The sequence below is a fragment of the Colius striatus genome, chromosome 3 (assembly GCF_028858725.1).
Source record: "Colius striatus isolate bColStr4 chromosome 3, bColStr4.1.hap1, whole genome shotgun sequence".
NCBI lineage: Eukaryota > Metazoa > Chordata > Aves > Coliiformes > Coliidae > Colius > Colius striatus.
This window is the reverse complement of record NC_084761.1, coordinates 71,342,421-71,368,721: the sequence shown is the minus strand read 5'-3', so window position 1 is coordinate 71,368,721 and position 26,301 is coordinate 71,342,421. Positions and strand designations below refer to the sequence as shown.

At 41.6% G+C, this 26,301-nt stretch overlaps 2 protein-coding genes across 4 annotated transcripts in view; one reads left to right on the top strand and one right to left on the bottom strand.

The window, feature by feature from the left end:
• FRYL (FRY like transcription coactivator) overlaps positions 1-6,605 on the bottom strand; it is a 174,571-nt gene extending 167,966 nt beyond the window's left edge. For 2 of the 3 annotated variants that reach the window (XM_061991903.1, XM_061991905.1), the window contains exon 1: positions 1,308-1,480. The gene's annotated coding sequence lies outside the window, so the exon portion shown is untranslated. Of the gene's footprint in view, positions 1-1,307; positions 1,481-6,586 lie in introns of those variants that run through there. The other variant, XM_061991904.1, reaches the window with a different exon arrangement.
• A 366-nt stretch (positions 6,606-6,971) lies between these two features.
• On the top strand, positions 6,972-22,450 carry OCIAD1 (OCIA domain containing 1). Its single transcript, XM_061991909.1, has 8 exons — positions 6,972-7,090; positions 7,864-7,948; positions 11,559-11,612; positions 12,049-12,096; positions 15,397-15,526; positions 17,652-17,860; positions 19,190-19,339; positions 22,035-22,450. Exons 1-8 carry the CDS (start codon positions 7,040-7,042, stop codon positions 22,070-22,072), a joined length of 765 nt encoding a protein of 254 aa, XP_061847893.1. The 5' UTR covers positions 6,972-7,039; the 3' UTR covers positions 22,073-22,450.
• Positions 22,451-26,301: the final 3,851 nt, after the last annotated feature.

Here is a 26,301-nt window from a genome sequence, read left to right as displayed (position 1 = left end):
TGTGACCACCAAAATATTTTGGGTTCGGAGGGCAGAAGCATGTGTTTATGTTTTCCATCTGATTCTTTAGGATGTTTTACCATGAGCTATGCTGACTGCTAGACCAATGATTTCTGGTTAAGACACAAACTGAATTGTTCACTGAGCAGCTGAGTGTCATCAGAGTCTGTAAAATAATATCGCATAACCAAAATACTAGAAGTATTATACATAAAAGTGGATACGTGAAAATTAAGCGCCTATAATACTTACGGCAACACTAGTAATATCTATGCGAGACTGTTAAAACGATTCTTGGAGATGCTCCTAGGACCAAGTTTGAAATTACTCCTTTAGTGAAGCGCTACACACAAAGCGAGGGGCGCAGACGCGGATCATGTTTGAACGGTCAGGATTTCAAAGAAAGTTTCACCTGAAGGCGGAGGGCGGGAGGAGCAGACGGCAGCACCGCCGCCACCCGCCCCTTCTATCCCACGCCGCGACGCGCGTTTCTACGCCGGAGCTCCGCCGCGCCCGCGCAGCCCCCGGGCACCCCCCGGCGGCGGCGACGGCGGCGGGGCGGGGCCGGGAACAAAGCCCGGCTCCGTGCCACCCTCCCCGCTCCGTCCCGCCATTCCCGAGCGGCCTGGCGCACGCCTGGCACCGCCGTCCCCCGCGGCGGCGGCCGCCGAGTGCCACAGGCCGGCGGCTGCCCGACATCGCTGCCGCGGGGGACGACCGGAGCCAGTCAGACGGGTGCGGGCTTGAGGCGGGACAAGCCCGGCGGCGACTGCTTTCCGCTCGATCCGCAGGGGCTGCGCGACCGCCGCGCCCACGCCGGGGGCTTCGGGGGGCGGCCCGCCGCGCCGGGAGAGGAAGGCCAGGCACGCACCCCGCCGCCGGCCGCGCTGCACGGGCGGGGCCGGGGAGGAAGGGGCGGAAGAGGGAGGACGGGAGGAGACAGGGCGCGGGCCACGGAGGGGGCCGGGGGAAGCTCCGTCTCCCCGGAGCAGGAGGGCCGGGGCCCCAGCCCGGTGGATAGGCGGCCGGGAGGCGCCGAGCTCACGCCAGCGCCGCCGACCCCTACCCGCCTCCGCCCTGCGTCTCCCCCCGCCGGCGGCACGCTGCTCTCCCCTCCCCGCCGTAAACAAAGCGGCGGGGGCCGGGCCAGCGGCGGGGCCCGCGCACGGCAGAGCACGGCGCGGCACAACACACCACTCCACCCCCCACACACACCTCCCTCCTCGCTCCCTGCGTGTCGAAGCGAGCGGCTTCCTCCTCCCCCTTCTCTCAGCCACAAGCAGGTCCCAGCTCTGCCGCCGCCTCACCTCGATGGACGTGCTGCCTCTCGCCGCAGCCCCGGGCGCCGCCGCCTCAGCACGGCTACAATCCCCTTCACGGCGACTCTGGTGCGAGCCGGTGCGCGACTCCCGACGCCGGCATCCCCCACCGGCTTTATCCCGACGCCGCCTCTCCCCTCTGGTAACTCGACGGTCCGGCTCGTTCCTCCCGCCCCCCCCGCCTCCCCATTGGCACGCGCCGCTCCACCAGGAACCGACGCTCACTGGGGCAAGCGCGCGGCATTCACGCAGCCCCGCCTCCCCCGCCCCTCCCCGTTGGCTCGCTAGCGCCTGTCCCGCCCTCCAGTCCCCGCCCCCGCCCGACGCCTAGACCAATCGCAAGGCCTCGATGGGGGGGCCGGGCCTCAGCTTGGCGGCGCCCGCCAGCTTCTCCCGCCTCTGATTGGTCGAGGTGGCAGCCAGTTGCGCGTGCCGGCCGGGCGGCCCGTGGGAGCGCTCGGAGGCGCCCGTACCCCCCTCCGTGTGCCCCGCTGCGTGAGGGACCGCGGACAAACTCCCGCCTAGGGGTGCCTGTCCGCGGCTGAGAGCACTCCGGCCGCCAAGTCTGACAAGACGACGGCCTGAGGCCCCGGGCGGAGCAAGTACGGCTGCCTGCCGCCCAAGGAAGCCTCCACGCCACCGGTGAGAGCAGGACTCGTCGCTGTCGCTAATAAAGGGGATTAAAGCGACCCTCCCGGCAGCCAGCAGTGTGCCTGGAGAGGGCGAAGGAAGCAGGGGCCCCAGCAAAGGTCCCGCCTGAGGAGAGGCCGCGCCATGCCCCGGCCCCGAGCCTCCCGCACGCCCGTAGGAAACGGTCGGAAAATACGCCCTTTCCACACACCACCCCCAAGGAATAAGGGCAAATACTTGTGTCTCGGCCAGCTTCACAAACGCGCCGACACTGCGGGTTTTTTTACCCAAATGATTCGCGTTGTTCTACCAACGCGAACCTCTTGGCCTTCCCCCGCAGAAGCAGCCTGGCTCCGACGGCGGCTGCAGGGCTGAGCAGGGCAGGGGCAGCGGGGAAGTGGCCCCCTCCCCCGCACCGCACAGAAAACGTCGGCGGCTTTCGCCATTGAAGCTTGTCTTTGTTTTCACGTACTTGCCACGGGTACCAGCCTGCGAGGTTTAATGCAACTGACACAGGGAGAAAGGCAAGGTAATGGGATAATTCACAGGATCATCCTCACAAATTCCTTCTCATATTGGGACCAGCTAGGGTTTCGCTAATAAAACTGGTCTGGCGTCTGAATGCAACAATGTTTCTAAACAACACGAAGATTTGGGAGACCATGGTAATAACAACAGAAAGAGTACCAACATTAATATTTTAATCAGCTAGAACGTAACTATATTTTCTGCATCGTGCCTCTAAACTTCCAAACTTGGAAAAAAACCCCATACATATCAAACATGATAAAACAACAGCAGATATGCCAAGAGGTATTAGAAAAAATCCTGAGGTTACTGCTTTTCACACTGTCAAATATAATCCTGTCTTGCAAGTACTGTACTTTAATAGACATATCCAACAAAAACAGAACTGGTTGGGGGTGGGGTGCATGCCAGGCCTTCCTCTCCGGCATAGTAGGCAGCCCCCCGAAACCAAAACTGTTGTTTTACAAACAACAAATGCGCCACAACTGCATTTGCCAATTTGTTAAGTGAAGCTCAAAGTTCTGTTACACACTTCGTACCACTCTGGTTTATTTGGAGTAAATATGACTTATGTCCACATGCTGCATACTCTTAAGACGGATAACGCATCAATTTGCAGAAACCAGCAGGAATAAGAAAACAGGAAAGAAAAAAAAATGCTATCTTGGAATCTGAGAATAATATTTCAGGTTAACTCTTTCCTGTAGGTTTAAGAAGTTTGTGAATCATCTATTTTTAATTCTATTTAAACAACTGTACCAGTCTGTATGTTGGGTAATAGAGCACCTAACAAGAAAAACAGGACTCATTGCTAATGCTGCTGTGCATAATTTCAGACAATTGTGTGAAGCAAAGTATGTCACAAGTTTGATTCTGATTTTGAAGTTATCCCGAGTTAGGAGCTCAGCCTGATCTTCCCAACAAATGCACAAACATCCATGTAACTGAAACAAGAGTGGCTGAAAAATAAGACCACTGGTACCTGAACTTTACAGGATGCACAATCACACCACTTTCAGAACTCAGATTCTCCTGTTACCAGCCTGCTTTACAAAACAGCCCTAAAGATTAGTTGTGAAGTACTGTTCCAAGTGCTTACTTACCAGTTATTATTAATAGTAATTATTATCAATGTGGATTAAGTCCTTACTAATTGAGGCCTTGAGTATCAGCTCCACAAAGACACCCACTCTTGGTTCTTGCTGATGTGCCATAATGCTTCAGGCAAATAACTGGTTCTTTGTTTGATATCAGTTGTAGTACTTAGAACAATGTTCTTTTTTGTTATGAAGTCCTGTTATTTCCTCATTAGGGAGAGAGTGATTTCTGCAAACACAGTGCTGTTAACTCTTGGCAGCCCCTGAAGACTCAACAGCTCTCACCTGTTGTGTTTTACTTCATTGTCCAGATCACTAAGCAAAAAAAAAAAAAAAAAAAAGAAACCAATGGCAACAACAACAAAGTCACCATTCCAGCTATATACCTGAGCACATAAATTCCAGCACTTGTTTTGGTGACTTCCCTTGCTAGATCAGCATATACTCCAACTCTCACATGTCTACTTATTTCAGTTATGTCTTATGCAATAGTATAAAACTAAATTTATTTCTTAAGCTACCTCTTTGTTTTGCAGTGGATCTGTATAAAGCCTGTCACTAACCCTTGAACAACAGGACAGAAAAGAATTTATCAGAAAGGGAAGCTTTTAAACCACAGCCTACATATAACTCACTATTGAGTCTTGAGCTCTAGCTTCAAGAGTTCTGAATATTCACCAGTGACTTTGGCAAAGTGCTGCCATTAGAAATCATTTGACTTTCATACCTTCCAGAAACTTCTCCTTACATATGTAATCAGTTCATTGTCAAATAATCTTACTGATTGAAAGTTTTCCTTTTTCCTTCTTTGAGGCATCTCCTCCAAAAGGAATCATTTCAAGATTCTAAAGTTTAACTGTCAAGTTTCAATATTACAGTATTTTGAATTTGAAATATAGTATTGTCCTAGAGTGGTGAATAAGTCACAGAAGACAAAAAGTATACACTTTAGACTATTCTTCTTTACAAATGATCTATCATTTTTGTAGACTGTGTTTAAAAGTACATATAAAACAGCTGCTGAAACACGTGATGACGTGCATGTCATTAAAACAGATCAAAACAAACATTACCTTGTTATCCCCAAAGCATGACTCTAGTGCACATATTTTTAAATGAAAATATCACATTGGATAATGGCACCTGTCAAAGAAGAAGCGAGGGGAAATAGTAGTCAAGAGATGAGATTTATAGAAAGGAGTTAAAAAGCTAGCCTTAAGTCTTGCCCAAGGACAAGATTTTATGTAATGCAACGTAAGGATTTGGCAATACCATCATCAAACTCAAAACTGAATTTCTCAGTTGTTGCATGAAAGATGGTATGAGTAAAAAGGAAGTGGTATAAGTAGACCAAAGGTCAAAAATAATGCCCTTAAGGTTTCTTTCTATGAGTGAACTGAAAAAAGGCTTAAGGTCAGAGAATTAAGTGCCAAGGATGTCATTCTATGCTGAATGTGGCCCTACAACTGCAGCCAACAAACAGATGCATGTAAACAGGTGAAACTTTTGAGTAACTTTTAGGTATCTCACAAGCAGACTGTGCTAGGTAAGATCTTTGAAAAGATGGCAAATAGTTTGCTGCGTGACTTAATTCCTTTTTTTCCCCATTGGAAGTCTAAGGGAGCTGGGAATAGTGAAGTGAGAAAACTGGATTAATAACTATTAATTTTACAGTAGAGTGGCAAAAGAACAACTCAGGGTCATTATTTTATTCTGTAAAGGAGACAGCCATTTCCTCCCTATCGAAGCTCTATATTTGGAGGTCAACACATCCCACCCTACAAAAACAGAAGCTTTAAGAACCCATGGTACACTCCCAAGTCTCTACTGAAAGCTAAATGGAATGAAATATGAACTAAATTGCCTTAATAAGTGTACTGTAGTCCCATAAATAAAAGGGTAATGAGATTATGAGGCCAAAATCTATTAGTTTCTAATTAATAACATGCACACTTGTTCATGGATTAGAGTGCTTTATTATGTTTGGCCCAGGTGATAGGCGAAGCTGAAGATTGCCTGGTAACAGAGATTACTTACAGGCTCAGGAAAATTAGAAACATCTTTATGGTATCATAAGAGCTATCAATTAAGAGCCCTACAGTACACAGTTTCTGGATCTGTTCTCCCAGTTTATTTCAAGTATCCAACACTCAGAAACTCATCTTTGCAGCTTTCTTGGCGTAGGTGGCCACTCCAGACAGCCAAGCTTATTCCTTCACACACACTCTTTAGTCCATTTGTCCCAAGTCCTTTGCATGCTCACAAGGTTCACTTTATAGTTGCATTCCCTACTAACTTCAGACATTTTGCATCCACATTCCCTACTAATTTCAACTACTTTCCACCTCCAAAACCTTCCCCCTCCTATTTTCAGGCACGGGCTGCGTTGTTGGGGTTTTTTTACCAGCCACCAGACAGTAGCAATTTAAGCCTCTTCACTTGAATTCCAGGGTGAAGAGACAATGGGTCCCTCTAGGCAAGGCTTAAAGGGAGTGGTGCATTCCAGGCAAGTAGAGGCAGATCAGGATGTGGTGAATTCAAGCCACAATACTCAAAGTTTACAAAAAAAAAAGACCCTACAGCACGTGTTGCACTACTAGAAACATCTTTTTACCTTTCCCTCAGCTTTTCCTGATTTCTGGTGTGAGCATCCGCTAATGACACCATTTCAACAGCATTAGCATTAGCACGAGACAGCCACTCAGACTCCTAATCTCCCACTTGAATAGGATCCTAACCACAAAACCTCTGCCGCTTTAAAGTTCAGTCGCCTACCACGTCTTTACTTAGTCCTGATTCAAATAACCTCTTGTAGATAAGAGGCATCCTTTCTCTTCAGTCATCCTGGTAGTGCATTTTTAGCAACCAGTTAATACGCCTCCCGTTCAAGCTAGGCATGGACGGATAAAAGCCTTTTGCTACGATTTACCAAAAGCAGTAAGTCGGTTACGAAGCCAAGAGGTGCCAACACACGTAAGAACGCTGTGCAAAACAAACCCAACCACACATTACCTTTAACGAGATTCACCGCTTCTGCAGCACTGCCTACTCCCAAATGTATTACAGTACCATTCTTTAAGCAGGAAGGAAACAAGATAAAGCACAGGAAGGAAATATTCTCGATTGAAACTAGTGCTCTGAGCCTCAGCTGCTATCTGTAGATCCTTCCACCGCCCTCCCTCGGCCTTCCCACGGAGGAATCGTAAATAAACACACGGCCTCTGGCCGCAGCCCAAACTTCATCACCAAGAGCGTTTCGGCAGCACCTCCGGGCCAAGCCTCCCCCGGCGCGAAGGCTGCGATGCACCGCGGCGCGCCAGTGCCCGAGCGACGGCCGTGCAGCCATGCGCGGGGACGCAACGCTGCTGCTCCCGCCCCCGCGCCTGCGCACGCAGCCAGCGCGGCCCACGGCGTCGCGTCGCCTTCCGGGTCAGCGGTCGTTGGCGCTGCCCTCCCCGCCCCGCCATGGAGGCCGGGCAGGGCCCCGGTGGCGGGGAGCTCGGCGACAGGGCCGAGGTACTGTCCTTCGCTCGGCGGCACCGCGAGAGCCGTGCGAGGGGGCCGGCAGGGCTCGCGGTTGTTTGTGCTGAGGGCATAGACGGCAGGCGCGGGCCCTGCGGGTCCCCCCGAGTCCCCCCGCGGGCCGGTTCCTGTCGGCTTTTTGCCCGCCCCTGCCCTGTGAGCTCCTTGCGCCCGGCGGAGGCGCGGGGACGCGGCCCTTGAGGGGAGGTCACGGCAGGAGGTGTTCTCCCCGGCACCGGTGGCCTTCTCGCATCTGCCTATCAGCTGGCCGGCGGCCCGGCAGCGTGCCCGGTCGCAGGCCTTTCACACCAGGCGAGAGTCACGCACCTCGGGTAGAGACTTCTCTCACGCTGGAAAGACAGCCGTCCGGCTTTGTGTAGATACGTGCGTGTTAACGGATCGCAGGTGATACGTAATTAGAGCTCCGACAAATGCTTTACAAAGGGATTCAGCGAGCTGTCAGATTTCATTGCCTTGGAAGGCAAGGACCAAAGTGGGCTTTTCTAGAGTCAGAGGAGTGGACTGAGTTGGGATTTGGTCCCGAGCAAAATATTTTCTGTTCTTTTTGGAATTTGTAGAAGCATTGGGGTTTTTTTTACGATATATTTCATGTGACATTTATAGAGAAAAGGTACTAGTTCCTTAATTATAGCTATGTGAAAGTATAGGTTCTATAAGGTGTGAAAGTTAGACAAACTTTTTAATGAAAAATCCATGCACACCTTCTGTTTTGCTCATTCTTCTCTAATTTGTTTCCCTAATGAAAGAGGGAGGTACCTAAGCCTTATGTGCCGACAGAGGAAGAAAGGAGACTCCTCAAGGAATGTGCCGAAGAGAGTGCCCGGTATAGAGGTAAGTTCAGCCTGCTGGGGCATAAGGAAGGAAGACCTGGGCCAACATGTTATGACAGTTCATTAACAAACTTAATGTGATCTAAAATTTCATCCCAGTAAATGTTGATCCATGTAGGATTTAAATTTATTAAGAGTTTGCAGGACAGGAATTTGTTAAATATACAACATAATTTCTAAGGTTCATGCTTTGTAACAAGATCCCTTCATATTTAAAATTAATGTGCTTATTAAAAAGTCTGGAAATAGATACAAATAATGGAGTCAATCACGTGTTTATATTTCTGAATGGTCATGATATGTCTACATTTTTATTCTGATTTTTTTGTGGTGTTATATTTAGAATGAAAGAATAAAATAGTTTAACTTAGAACCATCATTTGCCATCTTTATGGAGACTTGCGAAGAGTACAGCGTATAAGTAGTTGTTCAGGTTTTCGAGGAAATGTCCTTGTTTGTGCATGGTTGGATGTTTGGGCACTTTTCCCCTGCAAATGAAAGCCAAGATTCTCAAGCAAGGTTCTACAGTCAGTATTGATTTCTGTACTACACAGGAGTGGTAAACTTGCTTTGTTTTCACAGAGCACTTTTATGTCCCCATTTAGTTGAAATACCAGTGTTATATTGGTTTTGGTTTTGTGGGTTGTTGTAGGGATTTTTTCACAAAACATTGAGAACTGATTGCATTATTTAATGTTGTTTCTGTAATCCAAAGGTTCATGGCATACCTTTCTTTTTTATACACCTGGTCGAGAGGTTTGAACAAGCCTCCCGATGTGACTTATCTGCTCTTTTATTGCACAGTAGTAGATCACTCACGATGCTGATAGGTGGCTTTAGCAGAAACCAGGACAGATGAAGAACTTAGTAGCAGATTTGCTAAATTTAGCACGTTGGGCCTCTGGTTTCTCCTGGCAGCCAGTACTGTCAGGGGCAACTTCTAAGGCATCGTGATTTTGAATTATTGATTTAAAGTTCTGCTTTATCTCCCTCCATTACTTTGGCGTTGTCCTCTTCTATTCAAATACCTGGAAACCTTCAGCTTATTTTCCATACAGTTTTGTAAGTGAAAAGAGTCAGGTTCATTGATGTAAGATCACAGTTTCTTATAGCTTACTGATTATCTCTCTCCTGGAAGACAAGAGGAGAAAGAGTTGTTTCTTCTTCTCGAGGTGCTCTGCTGTGATTTTGTGTGTGGCAACGTAACTTACTGCCCAGTGTATCTTTGTACAGAGGTATTGTTGAGAATACAACATGAAGGTATTGTTAAGAAGCCCCAAGTAGTTTCTTGAGTAATTCCACTTTAGGGGTCTACAGTAACTGAGAGACTTTGTCAGGGTTGTGTACTCAGCTGTTGCCTCAATGGGAGAGCCTGAAGCCTGTTGCTGTTTTCTAGATCTTCTGTCTTTGTTTTGTTGCGCTGCGTTACACATGCCTAGATTCTTGTATTCGCTGTATTAAGTACATTTGAAGCACCTTTGCAGGATGTATGGGCTTCCTGGGTGACTGCCCTCCCATTCTCATTTCTTACTGTATATGTTATCATAAATTTTTGTATTTTCAGTTGTTGAAATTTGAAGCTGTAGCTAATTTTTGCCTTTTCTTACAAACCCTCTTGGTTTTCCCATAGTTTCTGTTGGCAGCTTCTACTTCAGAAATGTTTAGTAGATGTTTCATAATTAAGTTTAATATATGCTTTACCGATATTACTATTTTTTTATTAGGTTATAGCATGCTATAAGTTCCAATACTGCTAAAAATTCACACTGCGATCTACAGTTTTATTCTTCACACTTTTAGTTTCCCTAACAAAATCAAACCAGGACACTAAGACTTCTTTCCCGTAAAGCCATTTTGACTCTGGTATGTTACATTCCCCTCCTTTGTTACGTGCTGTTGATCTGTGAACCTTCCACTATTTTTCCTAGGATTTATTTCATCCCTGAAGCAAAAAAAAGTACTACATAACTACATTACAGTTACCAATGTTTTTCACTGCTCTGGACAAAAAGTACTTTTGTTTTGCTTCAGGAACAAAATAAATCCTAGAAAAATTAGCAGAGGGCTACTTTCTGATTTATTAAGTTGATTTTATTTTTTTTTTACATGCGAAGAATTACTTATATTAATTCTTATGTGTGAACCCAGTCTTCATTTACTTACTACTCTTTTAATTTCTAGTTACCATTTCAGGTAACTTATGTGCTCACATTCTAACAGCTGTCTCCAGTAAAGTATGTAACCTGTCTTTGATGTCTGGAATATATGTGTTGGGCCCATAAAGAAGTCTCAAAGGGTTAGACTGAAGTCTTCTGTAGTAAGAGCTTTTATGAATTGGGTTTTTTTAACACTCCAGCCCTCCTTTCCCTGCCCTCCATGCAATTTAGCTTTAAATTTTCAGTGCCATTCCATATCAGAAAATCCAGAACTCTGATCTAGATGTGGAATCTAAAAGCATCAGGGTTTTGGTCTTTTAAAGAATGGAAGATTTTAAAGTGACATCCAGTCATGTTTACTCTAAAATGCTGGTTGCACTGCTGACCTAGTTTAGACCTGTCAGAATTTGTGAAGGAATACAGTTAGTTTGCAAAGTGTACTTTAACACTGTGCTGTCCAAATTCTAAAAAATAATTTATCTTCAAATACAAACTTAATTAGCATGAAAACGCTGGAAACATTTACTGCTCTTGCAAGAATGTCTCGCTTGGGTAAAGTTCAAGTCACTGAGCCTTTTTGTAACATCTACATTTTGTGACTTCCATAAAATGTCATTTCATTATGTCACATCTACATCTTTAACGTAATTAACTTTAGTCTTCTGTCATGTTCCTTGTTTCTGTATCTTGTGTAGGGATGGTGATCTTTGTGAATAGTTTCACAGTTAATCTTCCCGGTATCATTGTTATAATTGTTTGAAATAAACATTTATTTTGTTTCTTGACATCTTCAAATGCTTCTCGCTGCCTGAAGTCATTCAGTATGATGAAAATCAATGTGAACTGTTATACCGATTGCTATAGGCATCTTCCATGTCTGTTGTATTCTCTGCATTTCCGACCCTACCTCTGAGTTGTATAGTTTGATCCATAAGCTACAGAAAAAGCTGTCCTGTTCTTTAATTTGTATCTCTCTAAGAGTTAGACCCAAAGTTCATATGTTAAAATCAAATCAAGACTTCTGTTTATAAAAAATTTTAGAGGCACTGGCCTCTATATAATTGCCTTCCATCCTGAAGTGTGTGTGTGTGTGTGCTTCTCTCTTTTAAAGTTCTGCACCTTGATGCTGTAGCAGCTGTAGCTAGACCTGGAATCTTGTCCTTGGAACTTTATACCATCTGGCACTGGCTTTTGTACTGTAGGAAGCACAACCTCTAGTGAAGACAGGATGAAGACAGGATCACTTATTAACCAGTAGCACATCATTTGTAGTAGGTCTTCAGTAATGGATTTGAGAATGTTTCATAATTTATATACAGTTTAACTATATATATGCTTATATTCTTACACAAATAAGCTGAGTAAGACTTAGCAACTCTAATTTTATTGCATATTTTGTTAAATGTGGTTGAAAATATTGAAAATCATATTTTAAACAACTTTTCTTCTTCACAGCTTTTCCTTTGGCTGCAGTGAGCATGCTTGCTACTAGTTTCTTAATTAAGAAAGGTAAAGTGTAAACGTACTTCGAGCTAATTTGGATTTACTCAGATGAAATACAATTCTGCTGCTAATAAAGTTGCTATAATAATATCTATCTAATCTATTCATAATTAAGTGAAGTTCAGACTCTTCAGACTTGCAATTCATAAAACTAAAGGAGGAAAACTTTAGATTAAAATCAAATTCATCTTTGTTTTATGTTGTTTGACAAATGTAAAATCTAAGTGATTATGAAACAATGTATTTTGTAACAGGCAATAATAATACTGTGTGTGGTATGATTAAAGAGGTAATACTTAGATGAGGAATTCAGATGTTAGGTTTTCTTGCGTTTTCTTTGGTATTAAATGTAAGGGAGTAACTTACTGCCTACAAACATAGCTACCATTGATGTTTTTCAGCCTCATTCTTAACAACTTACTATTTTGCTCCTCATTTTCAGGTGTTCTAAGAGATAGCTCAAGATTTGGTTCCTTTACTAAAGTCGCATGTAAGTAAAAACTATCTATAAATTCAGCTGGAATGCATGCCTCAGGTTCTGGAGCCTGTCACGTGGATGTAATTCCCATGAGATCACCTGACTGATTCGCCATGACTTTGAAGCACTCTGTGCTTCCATTAGCATGGCTGTGTCTGAAGATAGGCATCAGTGATCTGAGCCATGCAAGAAACAGGTTTCATCTTCCTGCAGTTAATTCTATCAGTCGGCATATTTTTTTAGCTGTGTTTCTTAACTCCAGCATGTCATACTGCAAGAATCTATTCATTGTTAAGAGGTGGAGCATTTCATTTGTTCATTGTCTTTGAATTTGTGCAGCTTGTTTTGGACAAGTGTTTTTATAGGCTTTTCATGAAATTCTAAGCTCATTTTAAATTACTTTGCCAGGGTACACCTACCTCTCTCTTCCAAATTTGAAAGTCTTTATTCGTACATCTCACTTGTCCCATTCAGGTTACTTTAGTGCCTTTTTTTTTCTGGGCATTATGTATGTACAATTGTAGGGAAACAGCAATTTCATGTGAATTGTTTTGGATTAAGTATAATCAAAAGTAAATTAATAAATTAAACTTCTAAAGGTAATAGATGACAGTAAAACAGGAAGTTTCCATCTTGCCAGTCTGCCTAGATAGAGCAGTTACTCTTACAGTTTACTTCAGTGGGAAGAGGGTAAACCAGTGATTTGTGGTGAAGGAAGTGGTGTTTAAGCAGATAAATGAATGTGAGAGGCTAGGGCTGCCATTTGTTTATGCAAAATTCTACTTGCTTTCTTTGGAGACTAAACAATGAAATAACACAAATGTTTCTAGTGAATAATAGAATTACTGTTTCCTTGATACCTTCCACACGTCTCTAGTTAAGGGCCATGTTTCTCCTGTTTAACAGACCTGAGTTTTGAAATTAAGGGGAAAAAAATAAGGAGCAACCTGCACCAAATGTTCTTGATGTTAAGGTTATGAGCCAAAATATTTGTTACTTCTCCTCTTTGATACTGAAGGCGTAGGGACTTTGATTTTATACTAAAAGAATTCTCAACAAAGTGTGTATTCTGATTGGTTTGCAGTAGTTAATTTCATGTAATTTATATGCATTTTAAATATGGAGATTTTTCTGGTGCAGAGTTGGAGTGTAAAAGGCCTGAGTTAAGCAGTTTTTGTTTCACCCTCATATTGCTTAGGTCAGATGTGCCTACTGTGTATACAGGATCTTCCTGAAGACTATTGCCAGGGACATAGTTTACATGTCAAATTATGTCTCATAATTTAACTGCACATTCCTCCTGCAGTGAAATCAGATTAAGCAGTGCAGCTGTGTTTTGGTTTGGTTTTGGGTTCTTTTCCTCTATGAGTTCTGAAATGAGAGCATATGCAGTTCCAATCACTGCTGCTAGCTCAGTGCTAGCTGATGTTACACAACAGTAAGACAGTTCAAGACAGTTCTTGCTTTTCTGGTCACTTATTACTGCTGCATTTGTCAATTACAGTAGTCTGTCCTTTGTAATGGTGTGTGTCATTTGTGGTTGTTAGATACTTATTCTGAAGAGTATCAGTACCTGACTATCGTAATTTGTCTTTTATATCTAAATAGCACAGAGACTGAAGAAAACCTGACGGCTGTATTGCATCCCTCCGTGCTTTGTCCCTCTTGGTTTTATCTCGAAGTTGAGAGGTGCTTTGTTTTTTAGATAGGAATTTTCAGATTCCAAAGGCTCTTCTGCCTATAGGAGTTACTCATATTTTTTCCCAGTAGCCTTCTAGGCACTCTGACAATTTAATGGAACTTCCAGTTAGTCATGACTGATAGACTACATTGACAACATCCCCTTCAACACAGAACAGAGCTTATTGGTCCTCTGTTCCTCTTGGGCAAAGAAGGGTAAGATCTATATGTCCTACTTCGTGTTAGACTGTAGTAGGACTTGGCCTCCTTTATCAATCTGTAGTCAGCTTCTCTGAGGTCCTTTCACAGTGAATACTGAAGCAGAGAGCAACAATATCTAATTTATTGTACTAACTTCAAGAGTATGGATCACCCGGCTCCTAGCTCTGTGAAAAGGGAAAACAAATATTTTAGCCGATAATTACTTTGGGTGAAACAAAGAGAGATAGATGAGATGCTTCCACTTTTCTTGACTGGAAGGCCAAAGATTACTTGGTTTTGCTGCTTAGCTTTAATTTGCTAAATGTTTAGTTTTAATTCTTGTTGGGATATTTTTTCTCTCAGTGCATATTTATAGCATTTGATGGATCTTCCAAGTTTTTTACCTGCTAAATTCATACATTTCTTATTTGTAAACTTCACTTGTGGTTGTGGCAGATTTTCTCTTTTCCTTTGGAAAAGGATTTTAACCTCATTTTGCAAACATAGGCATTAGAAGAAGAACCACAATTTCAGTACTAGTACAGCAGGGTATGCTAAAATCCTTTTTTATATTGATTCCTATCTACAATGTAAGTACCTCAGAGGATTAATGTTATAGGTAATTAACTCTTTCCAAACATAAAGATGATTGAGAGTCTTTAGTCTTTGTTCTTAGAAAATACTCATTGCGTATGAAAGAAGGGTCTAATCCTTTTGTCCTACAGAGTCAACAACAAAACTTACATTAATTACCATTGAATGTTCCTTCATACTCCCTTGACCCACTCATAAAACCTGAAGAAACCAGTTGATGGAAGTCATCAGTTTTAAACCTAGAAAGAATTGTCGCAACCATTTATTCTTACCACCTGTCTAGCAGATGAAAACAGCTCATACACTAAATTGAAAGCATTTGCCTAGTGATTGCAAGGGTTCAGCTATTTCAGTGACAGAATCCTCTTCAGAGGATACTGAGCCTAATACTAAGTCTATTTAGCCTTCCCTTCATGCTAGTGAAAGCCTTTTCAAGATCTGTTTGTTCTGATGGATTAAATAAGCAGAATTTACTACCTTTGTTTATTTCTAACTCTTTTATAATCTTTGATGGTTAATTACTATTCCTGTATCCTGTATTACAATTATTTTCCCTTTTTTTGGTCACTTTTCATTCATCAAGTACTAGCTGCAGTTGTCTACTGCAAATGTCATGTCTAAGTCATTGCTCTATGTCTTTGTTCAGCTGTTGCATTTGTTCTCAGTGCCCTTTGTCTGCAAAAGAAGCAGAGAGGGATGATTACTGCATGTTTTGTGTTTCGATCTAAACTATTTTTTTTCTTCAAGAAACTGTATCATTTACTTGAAATTATTATTTTTTAAGTTGATTGTGATGATACAGCATATAAAACTGTCTTCTTTTTTCTGTTAAAAAAGTTGCTGGAATGTGTGGCTACGTGGCTGGAAAGATATCCTACTTGCCAATCTGTAGCGAGAAATTTAAGAGACTGAAGGACTCTCCGATAGGAGATGTTCTACGACAAGCTCAGAGGCACAGTTCACATAAGTAAGAATTCAATTATCTTTTATATTTAAACCTTATTCTTGAATAGGACATTTTAAACACTGACAGATCAAGGCTACATTTGTAGCTTTCAAAGACCTTCAGATCTGCACCTTCCCTCTTTTCACCCATTACCCCAAATGTACCACTTTCAGCAAGCTGTATTATTATCAGTTGGCTAGCAATAAAACATGCATTTTGAGCTCTTTACATGCAAGTGATCACTTTGAGAAGTAGAAAAGGAAACATTTTACTTAACAAAATGTATTCCTTCTAAATGAAGGTGTTGCTTTCCTGTGGAATTTACAGTAGTGTGACAGCAGAACTTGCCTCCTTAGTTTACAAGTCAACTAAGTGCACTGAAATAAAATAATGTTACTTTCTGGTAGTTTTCCCATACTTGAGTCTGGTGGAAGTAGGAAGTGGGTGGAAATGATTTCAGTGTTTATCAAAGGAAAGAGTTCAGTAAACAATATCAGTGCAGGAAGAAGCATGGTGGTCATACTTAGTGCTGTTTGTTTCAGTCCTTTATATCTGTCACAGCATTATGCTGTACATATGAGAAACTCATCAGGTCCTTAAAACTATTTCCTGTTTTGTTCCAGAATGTTTTCCACCTCAAGTGGTTTTTAATTGCAAACTACTTTCGGAACATCTCACTTAAACCCTTGATTCAAAACCATGAGAGTAGTGTTAGGATAGTGGGTAGTAGTCCTGCTGTGTATGTGCTAAGATTTGTTAAATGTTTATAAAGGATTTGACTACAGTATTAATTACTTTATAAATTCAGAGTTATGACAGTTTTGTCTGCATGACTTACCTTTTTTTCTGAATTGTTTACATTTTTGTGGCATCAAACATAATTTTATGCATTTACTGTATACTGAATTGGAGCTAGACTTGTCCCTTCACCCCTCTCCAGTTTCTGATAAGAAATTGCCATGACAGTTAGCTGTGTTTACCCTAGGTGAGAACATGTTTAAATGCCATCATCTGCTGCACCAATATCTCTTCAATGGCCCAGTCTTTTGGACCTGTTAAATTTTATTTCCCAAGTGTTAAATTCCTGTGGGTTTTTTTTCAAGTCATCAGTTTAATTTAAATTGCATTATTGTCCATACATGCTACTCTTTTAGGCCAGCAACAGAAGTCATTATGTTTTCATGGTCATTATACATATAAATGTATTTTGGTGATTCTGATTTGCAGATAAAAGTAAGGAGCTAAAAGGTAGTTCTTTAGAGCTGTGTTTGTGTCGACATTAAAAATACAGTCAAGGCGATAAAACGGTTTAGCTTGGTATTGATTATTGTGAGAATAAAACAAAAGCTAATTGCAAGAGAAATATAAAACTAAAAGTACAGCTAAGCAAAAATTCAAAGTGAAAACAAGAAGAAACAATCTAGAGACATTTGAGTGTCACCAAGTGGTGACAAACTTGATAGAGACGTGTTGCCTGATATTGTAAAGCATTTGCCAAGTACTCAGAGTGGCCCTGCATTGCTTTAAAACATCAGGCATCGGTTTCCAGACTATTCTTTATGTGATCTTACCTTTCTCTCAAGAGAAAAAACATTAATGTTTCTGCTGAATTAAGTGCCTCAAACCTTTGTTATTTAATTTCCCCAAGATAGCTCTTCATTCTCCCTTTTTTCTGCTGTTCGGAACTAATCGATTAGAGCAGCTTCTAACAATGAATGGTTTTAAATTGCAAATTCTTCCTAAAGGACCTTTTTAAATAACTGTATTTCATGCTGCCACTAGTTACATGGGCACACCCTGGACTATTTGTGTCTGAAGACTCCCAGGGAATGGGATTGGCATTTTTGTCTTGTGAAATGCAAAATACTTAGTCTTTTTTTGCCTTCTGGAGATTTTCAGGTATGAGTTAAGCTGCTGGGAGGAAAGGAAGGGTGTTGGGGAAGAGACTATATAGATCTTTGCAATGTATAGGGAAAAAAACCCGACCAAACAGAAAAAGCTCAAAAGTCTTTTAAGACAACAATTTATATTGGAAGCTAAATGATTGTAAAGAGTGTTTTCTTGAAGTGCACGTATTGTTACTCTTATAGTTCCATGTTGAACTTCAATATTGTTTAATTTAGTATCTAATTGTGTTATTTTTCAGTCGTTCCAGTCGGAAATCTGAATTTTCAGACATGCCTTCTCAGTCATTTACTGAATCTTATCCTCCAAGAGCTGGATTCCCTCCTTCTTCTAGCTACTCAGATGATTATAGTTCAACAGATAGAGACCTCTCAAGTTATGAACCTGTTCCATTCAGTGCTTCCCTGAATGAGTCTTCACCTACAGGAATTACTGATTACACTGTTCAAGGTGTGTGGTCTTAATATTTAGCAGTTTGTAGTACAATCACTCTTGCCTTTCTCTTGGATACTTCTCTTACCAAACTATGTATTTTCATCTCATGCAGATATTCATGGTACAATACAGTGATTTTGAATGCAACTGCATTGTTCCAGAATTCCATTCCCAGAATTCCTTTAAAACGGAGGATAATTATACGTGTTATTTTGTGTTCTAACTGTAAAGTCAATTCAGGGGTTTCTTTCGTGTTTTGTAGCTCTAATTGCAAGTAAAGATAGTAAATTAATTTACAAGGTTTAGTCTGTTGTGAAAGTAAACTGGCAGAAACCTCATCTGACTTGAAGTTGTTCTAGAGTGAGATAAAGGGGAATACGTCATCCTTTTACTGCATAACATCAACCATAGTCTCTGCCGTCTGTCTGCCGTCCTTCCTGAGGTCATTTTGTTGTCACTGGCAGTGATGCTGTGACTGTATACTGCTGTAATTCATTGGCATTAAATTGTTTTTTATAATGTGACAAATACTTCAATCTTCTGAGAACTAAATGCATATTGTGTTCTGTCCAGCAGCAGCTGATATTCTCACAAAGGACTAAAATGGCTTTCAAGTGCTGTTCTGTGCAGCTGTTCCCCTCCTTCCAGTATGAACTCTGTCCTCGGCTATTGCAGGGGAAACAAATGATTCTGAGTTCAGGTCTCTCTGGTACACAGAGGAGGAAGTTACTGTCAAATGCACAGTTTCATACTTCAAATTACTTTGGATTTTTTAACTCCTTTATGGAAAAGGTTTTATTTCACAAAAGAATCCCTTTCATGCAACTTGGGTTTAGTTCTATAAAATTATCAGGTGTAAATGTGTCAAGGAAATGGGGATTACACTTCATCAGATATCAATAGTCGGTAAAACCATAATTGTAGAGCCAAGATTCTGCATTACAAATGTAGAGAAAAGGATAAGATGGTCACCAGGTGACATAGGATCCATGTTGTCTTAATTCTTTGAAAGCAGAATTTAAAGCCTGAATGCAAATCCTTGAGCTCCACCTAGACTTCTCTTCAGAACTACTTTATCCATCCGCTGGCACACAGTTGTTAGGATTTCCATTGGGTGAAATAAAGAAAATGAGTTAACTACCAGTCTTTCAAAGCAGTTCCACAAACCTAAAAGGAAGAGACTAATCAAAGACCACATACTTTCTCAGCTGCATTTAGAGTTGCAGCTGCCATGCTCTTTTTCATTTATGACTGAGCTGTAATTAACATGTTCCAGAACAGGTTGTAGCCAAGTTTTGATGTGTGATGCCATTTCTCTTATCTTGATGTTTATTTTGTTTTCAGATCCTACTCCAGTCCCAGAAGAAAGTCGTAAAAAAAAAGGCATCACATATGAGGAATTGAGGAATAAACACAGAGAGACGTATGAGGTGATGCGACCACCAAAGGCAGAAACTCCAAGCAGGTTTCCACAGGAAAAAACAGTGAAGGAAGGTAAGATACTGATTTACAGGAACACATAGTAAATTCATATATTGGCACTAAGGTTAAAAATGGTTACAAAGGCAAGGCTTAATTCTGCGTACCCTTTAAGTAGTTTATTTTATACAGTATCTGCAGTTAAGTCATGTGATGTGGTCTGTAGCTTCATGTTTCGAATTAATTCTCTTTTCAAAAATATTGATCCTCCAATAGCAAACTATAATTGCTCTTCTCTAGCCGTGTTACTTGGTGCTGGACTGAAAATCTCGTAACTTTTGGTATATTGAATGTATTGAGCAACCTCTTTCAACAAAGAATTCTCTGAGCTCAGAGCTGCACTGAAGAGTTTGAGCTATGGATGGGTTGTATGGTTTAGATAGCATTGTTCTCTCAAAATAGCACACAGGGTTGATGGTTTTGACGGGGGAGTATTTATTTTTATGAATTGTTTCATGTGGAATTAGTGGATTTCTATAGAGGCATTGTTTGTAGAGGTTAATTTTCTACCTTAACTCAAAGGAAGGAAAAGTATTTGGCAGCAATATTGAGATTTTTTTTCACAGTGCAAAACAAAACTTTATGTAGCAAAACAAAAAAGCGATGTCCTGAAGAATAAGATGCCATTCAGACAGCTTATTGGCTCAAACAGGTTTTTTTAAAAGGAGTTACAGAAGCAATTCATAATGGCTTGCTCCAAAACTTGTGTACTGTAACATCTGTGGAAATGATGTTAGCAAGAGGAATGTTTCACCGTTTAACGCACCGCTGGACTGATCAGCTTGAATTGTTTGAGTTTGTGTGCGGTGTCCAATCTCGTCAATCGTGTTGTCACAAGATTTGTAGCAACAGCTAACATCTCCTGTTGGGCATAGCAGGTGGTCATAAGGACAGAAAAGTTTATTAAAGCAAAATGTTCTGAAACAGTAAGAGTAAGCTTTGGAACAGTGTTGCTTAGGAGCATCCATTTGTTTCGTGCTTGTGAATCACTTTCTCCAGATCATCTGTCTTTGGACAGATACACACCATCTTGAAGTTAAAATTACAGACAATTATTGGGTAATGATTTAAATCTGTTATTTCAAGGATGAAAGCCTTTTTCTCTCATGACTAAGAAGACGTTAACAAATTATTGGAGCTGTAGTTTCAGATTGCTTCTAAATCCCGTCAGCTGGCACTTCATTGATTTACGCAATGTTTCTTTTTCAAGATGTTTCTCTACAAATAGAAAGTCTAGAAATGTCACCTCAAAACCATATACAGAAGTCTTATGCAGCATTCTGCAAACCTTACCATATTCCTTGGCCAGTCTCGTGGCTGTGAAATGAGAGCATGCATTCGTTATTTTATATTTGTTTATTTGAAATCTATGACAGATATCCATAAAATGTTCTTATGTTTCTGTGTTTGGTTTGATGGTTATACTCTCAGGTTTTGAGAACAGAGCTACACTGGGCAGTGCATGAGAATTGTAAATAAACTTTATGTATTTAGGGAAAGGGAGAAAGGAAGAAATACAAGTATTTCGGAATGTTTTACAAGCAGAAGTACATTTAAATGTACAGTTCAGGGGTTCTACTGGTGTTGCTGGCTGTGGTCTGATTTGGCTTCTTGAGTCGCTCTGGATGTGTTACTTGTTATACGCCTGTTCCTGTGTCCCCAGGCATTGCCCCTTTGTTCACGTCTTATCTCTGTGTCCTAGGAACCAGACTAGCAAATAGGAGGCAGTGGTTTCTGCCCTCTGTCACAAGGACATAAGGGAAAACAAAGGACATTGAAAACAGTCTAGGCAGTCCCCAACTTCCCTCTGCTGGTGCCTCCTTCGTAGCACTTGGAATGGCTTTGTCTGCACAGGGCCCCAGCCTGGCCCTGTGCGCAGCTGCCCGTGGCTAACAGAGGCAGTGTTTTGAGGGAGCTTCTCCCTGGGCCTCACTGCAATATCAGTCAGCTGAAAAGAGATTTGCCAGTGTCTTATGCTAACACATCTCACTGAAACAAGGAGCGTGCGCTCTGCTCTATTTCATTGGTGTTAATGAACAGCAGGCTTAGTCATTAACCTGCAAGTAGATTTATAAAGGGCTGCTTGACTAGTGTCAGCATTCCTCCTGACCCACCCTTTGCCCAGCCAGTGATGGCAGTCAGTTACAGACCACTTCTCTGAGATCATCTTTTCGCTTTCTGGTCGTTGTTCAGTAACACATGACGTGCTTCTGAATAAATCCGTTAAGACTGGTAGCCTGGCTTTTTTTTTACTTTCTGACTCACTCCTATACTAAAGGAAGCTGCCAAATAATAAAGGCTGAGTAGTTTCCTAGTAGGGATTGCTGATTTCTGATTGTTTGTCTTTGAACGTGTTTTTAACTATCCTGAACCCATCCAATCATGCACGTAACAAGATTATGTAGCCACATTATTTATTGTAACGTTCCTTGCCCGTTTCCTCCAATTGTCTTTGTTTCATCCATGTTACATTTGTTTGAAAGTAATTACAAATTCTGTAGAGGGGGAATTAGCACAGTTGGCCTCTTCACTGCATTCATTAAAAGAATAATGATTAACAAACACTTCCCCCCATTTATTCACAAGTAGCTTTAATTAGATGTCTGTGCTGCCACCAACTCTCCCCACTCACCACTTCAAACGATAATGCGTTTGGCCACACTTTTTGGCGGTTAAGTCATATGTGACTACTTTTTCTTCTTTCCTTTAGTTAAAGTAAATAAATACGGAGATACCTGGGATGAGTAAGAGCCGAATGAAGAAGTGAAGAAAATGGTCTCCTGCGAGCTGACTTGAACTTCGTCTAGATTAGTCATGAATGTCGGCACCTTTGGTGTGTTCTATCAGGCACAGCTATCAATAAAGGTGAAAATAATGTCCTGCCAGGCTTAATTGTTTTTAAATTCTACATAAATGGCAAGTGAGGCCATTGTGAGGTGTCATGACTGTAAACTGTTTGTGCTATTGTTTAAGAATGAAGAGGGTAACTGGCAATAACTTATATAATTACATACCAAAAAGGTAAAAATGTGTGTAAATAATTGCAATCGAGTGCAGTGGGAAGGGGAAAATACCAGAATCTTCTCAAATTTTCAAAACTTGCATTAAAGGCTATCTGTAGAACTCGCCTTTTGCTTTGTTTTTTTCTGAAAGAGATACGCTGGAAACCTCAAATTGTTGCCATGCTTGGTTAGTAGTGTCTGGAATACTACTGGACTATTGAGGAAAGAAGGGCTGAGGGCCCTAGCCAAACACATCAGTAGCATACTTAACTGGTTTTGAAAACTCTTTCAGGGTGCTGGCTGTATTTTTAGACTGATATTCTGACTTGCTGACGCAGGATCTCCTTGGTCATTTCAGAAGAAAAAGATTTAAATATCTGCAGTTTCAGTCAAATAGCTGCATTTAAGGTTAAACCCTACAGGCTTTGGTAAAAAGGCTCGAATGGTACTTTGACTGTTAATGTCAGGTTTTGTGTGCTTAGCCGTATTCTCAATTTGTGCGTGTCATGACAAAACTCGCCGTGTTCATGGAAAAAAGATCCTGATCAATAGAATATTGCATTATTATCTGTAAGAAAAGAGCTACTTTGGCAGAACTGCTGGAGTGGTTTTTTCTTAATGTTTGCATCACCTGCTCTGTATCAGTCAAAATGTTGCTTCTGTTAGAGATTCGTATATTCTCGGCTGTGCTGTTTCATCTCGCAGCCGTGTCCTTATTTGGGAGTTTCGGCTGTAGAGGAGCAAAAACCATGATGAAGCTGATAGCATGAAAGAATTCTTGACATCATTGTTGGAGATGAAAAATAACTTGCCAACCAAGATGAAAATTCTCAAAGACTTTACTGATTTAGCAGCAGGGCAGCATGAATGAGAAGGTTGGTTTTGGGGAAGCAAAGAGCAGTCAGCTGAGATGAAGAGGAAAAAGGGGGGGAAAGATTACTATTATACTAATGATAATCAAAACAGGAAGATTGCTTTCAGAAAGCTGATCTCCTAAAAACAGGAATGTGCTAATCAGATAATCTTGAAGTTGTATCAAAAATGTAACTTATAGAGAATGCTTCTCATGGATGTGGTGAGACAACTCTGAAAATACACAATTACATTGCTGTGGTTTCCAGTGTGCTATTCCAGAGCCAATTAGATTTATCATAAAATACTTACAAAGTTTCTTGATTGGGAGTTAGGCAAGGAACAGGAGGCAGAAGATTTAAATTATAAAACTGGAGCAAGTTCTTCTGGTGGTGCTTTTCCATCTGTAAAAAGAAAGGCTTTTTCTTTAGCATGAATGAGAAGTCTGCAAGTGAGAAAACACAGGAGAAGGCTTAGAATCATTACAGTTGGAAAAGACTTTTAAGATCATAAAGTCCAACCAGTCACCTCACATGGCTGGGCCCATCACTAGACCATATCCCTCCGCACCTCAGCTGTGCATATTTTGAATATCTCCAGGGATGGTGACTCCACCACCTCCCTGGGCAGCCCATTCCGATGCTTAGTACCCCTCTCAGTGAAAAAGTTCTTCCTAATGTCCAATCTAAACCTCCCCTGGCACAATATAAATCTTATTTCCTCATGTTCTGTTACTCATTACTAGAGAGAAGAGATGGACCTCCACCTCACTACAACTGCTCTTCAGGTAATTGTGGAGAGTGATTATATCTCTTCTCAGCCTCCCCTAGGCTAACCATCCCCAACTCCCTCAGCTGCCCCTCATCAGACTTGTTCTCTAGACCCTTCACGAACTTTGTTGCCTGTCTCTGGACATGCTGCAGCACCTCAATGCCTGTCTTATAGTGAGGAGCTCAAAACTGGACACAGTATTTGAGGTGCAGCTTCAGAAGCGCTGAGTACAGGGGGACAATCACTTCCCTGGTCCTGCTGGTCCAGTGCTTATGGCATTGAGGAAACAGCAACACCTGGAAGACACAAACTATTGAACAATAAGGTTGCCAGATTTTGGACTGAACTGTGGACAGCTACAATGTTTGGAGGATGCTCACTTTATATGTTGGTAACTGATAATTAGCAGTTCAAGTGATATCAGAAGCTTGTGATCTGAAAAGGAGAGGCTTCTTTCACAGCATCTTGCCCCAGTGTAATATTTTCTGTGGGCAAACGTGGCATTTTATACAAACTGTAGTAGAACTTTTTTCTTCCTTAGAGGAGAACATAAAAGACATATGTCTCAGATAATGAATGTGGTTTTAAAAGTCTAATGTCTGTGCTTAAGGTAACATTGTGTATCCATAAGATCTCTAAATTTCTGTACTGTTTTTGGTCTGTTGCTTCTAGATAATCTCTCTCGGGACGTATTTTTTTGGACTTGGGAATAAGTTTGGTTTACCATTGAACAATTTAAAAGTCTATGGCTTTCCATCAGAAGCATTAATAAGCATTAAATGTAGGAGAGTTCACAGTCACAGCTTTTAATGGTGTAGGGTATTGGAAATGTGTTTTGTCAAAGTTGGGTCACTTCAGTTTCCTGTTGCAACGTCTGCGTCGAACCCCTGGATCACAAAATAGCCATGAGAGTTCAGTCTTCTCCTTTTGCGTTTCTTTTACATTTTCCAGTAGTGCCACCTTGTTTGAGAGTGGGGTTTTCTTCTAGTCTCATGATTTCATGGCGGCTGTCCCCTCACCCATGAGCAGCTCACCTGGACTGTGCTTCCTTGACTTTGGGGGATTTTTAACTGAATCCACCTGTCTGATCTGGCACAAGGTTATTGCTGCTGAAAGCAACGTGTCTAGAGAGAAGGAACTAGTTAGAATGGTGAATGTGTGATGAGCAAAATGCATGACAGACCCTCTTGTTTTATGTTTACATGTATTTTCAGATAATATAGGCCATATTTTTCTTCATTCATTCACCAGGCCAACTGTTTCCCCGCAGTCTAGGTCCCTCACTACTCAAAAATCACTGTAAGGATTTTCAGGTTTGCATTTACCATTTTTGTTTCCAAATGCGTATGTTCACAGTCTGACCTAACCACAGAGATAAGGGCATTAGGAAACTTGGAGTTGTCCTGTGGGCCATCATACCTACATGTTTGTTAGTAAATGGGAATTAACTCAATATTTGTGGTAAAGCCAAGTAAATTTTCTTTTATTCTTCGAAATAAATATTAGCTACATAAAAAATTCAACTCTTACACATGGAGTCAAACACCGAGAACTGAGTCTGAATGCTTCACTATGAACATTTCTAAAAAAAAAACCCCTTTTAAAGGGATTTCAAAACTGCTTATAATTGTTAAAAATAAGCAGCTGCGTGGCAGGTTTCAAGGAGCCGGTAGCACTGTCCTTGAATCCATTGTTACTCACGTGCATGAACCAGAGAAGAGGGTTGCAAAAATGTGCCTTAAGCTCATTAACAGCTGCAAAGTTCTGCAAAGTCCTGGTCCTGAATGATTTTGCCTTTCCCCAAATTAGCAGGCACATTTAGAGTCCCTAGTAAGTACAGAATCAGAAAGTCAGACCTTTCTGGGGCTTTATTGCCACTACGGTTGTTTGGAACGCATCTACCTGAAAGAGAAAAGTGCAAATGAAAAGTAAATTGATGAGCTTACTTAAGCAAATTTGCAGAAGCCTGGGGAAATCAGATGTAATATTCCAAACTGAATCCACTAATTTTGTGCCTTGTGAAAATGCTGGAAGAAATCTCGACTTGTCTGCTGGCAGATAAGAGACTTGTTTGTTTTCCCAATGCTGGATTCCTCCCTTGGTGGCTTTTGGGGAGGGCCCCATTAACCTGTGGATGCACATCCAGTCAGTTCCTTGTCTAGCATATGTAGACCAGGCCTCTCCTAGTAAGGCTTTGCTGGCAACCCAAGCTTTCTAACTTGCAACCAGAATGAGTTACCCCTGTAATCTCTTACACAGGACAAGAGTGTCATAAATAGCAATTCTTTTTTTTCAGTTTGGTCATCTATGAAGTTGTCTGTAGAAATCAACAAATCCTGTTTGGATTTTAAA

Coding starts and splice junctions, on each gene's coding strand:
- OCIAD1 (XM_061991909.1), top strand. CDS start 7,040: ATGGAGGCCGGGCAGGGCCCCGGTGGCGGGGAGCTCGGCGACAGGGCC. Junction 7,949..11,558: donor AGAGAGTGCCCGGTATAGAG/GTAAGTTCAGCC, acceptor TCTTCTTCACAG/CTTTTCCTTTGGCTGCAGTG. Junction 15,527..17,651: donor CAGAGGCACAGTTCACATAA/GTAAGAATTCAA, acceptor GTTATTTTTCAG/TCGTTCCAGTCGGAAATCTG.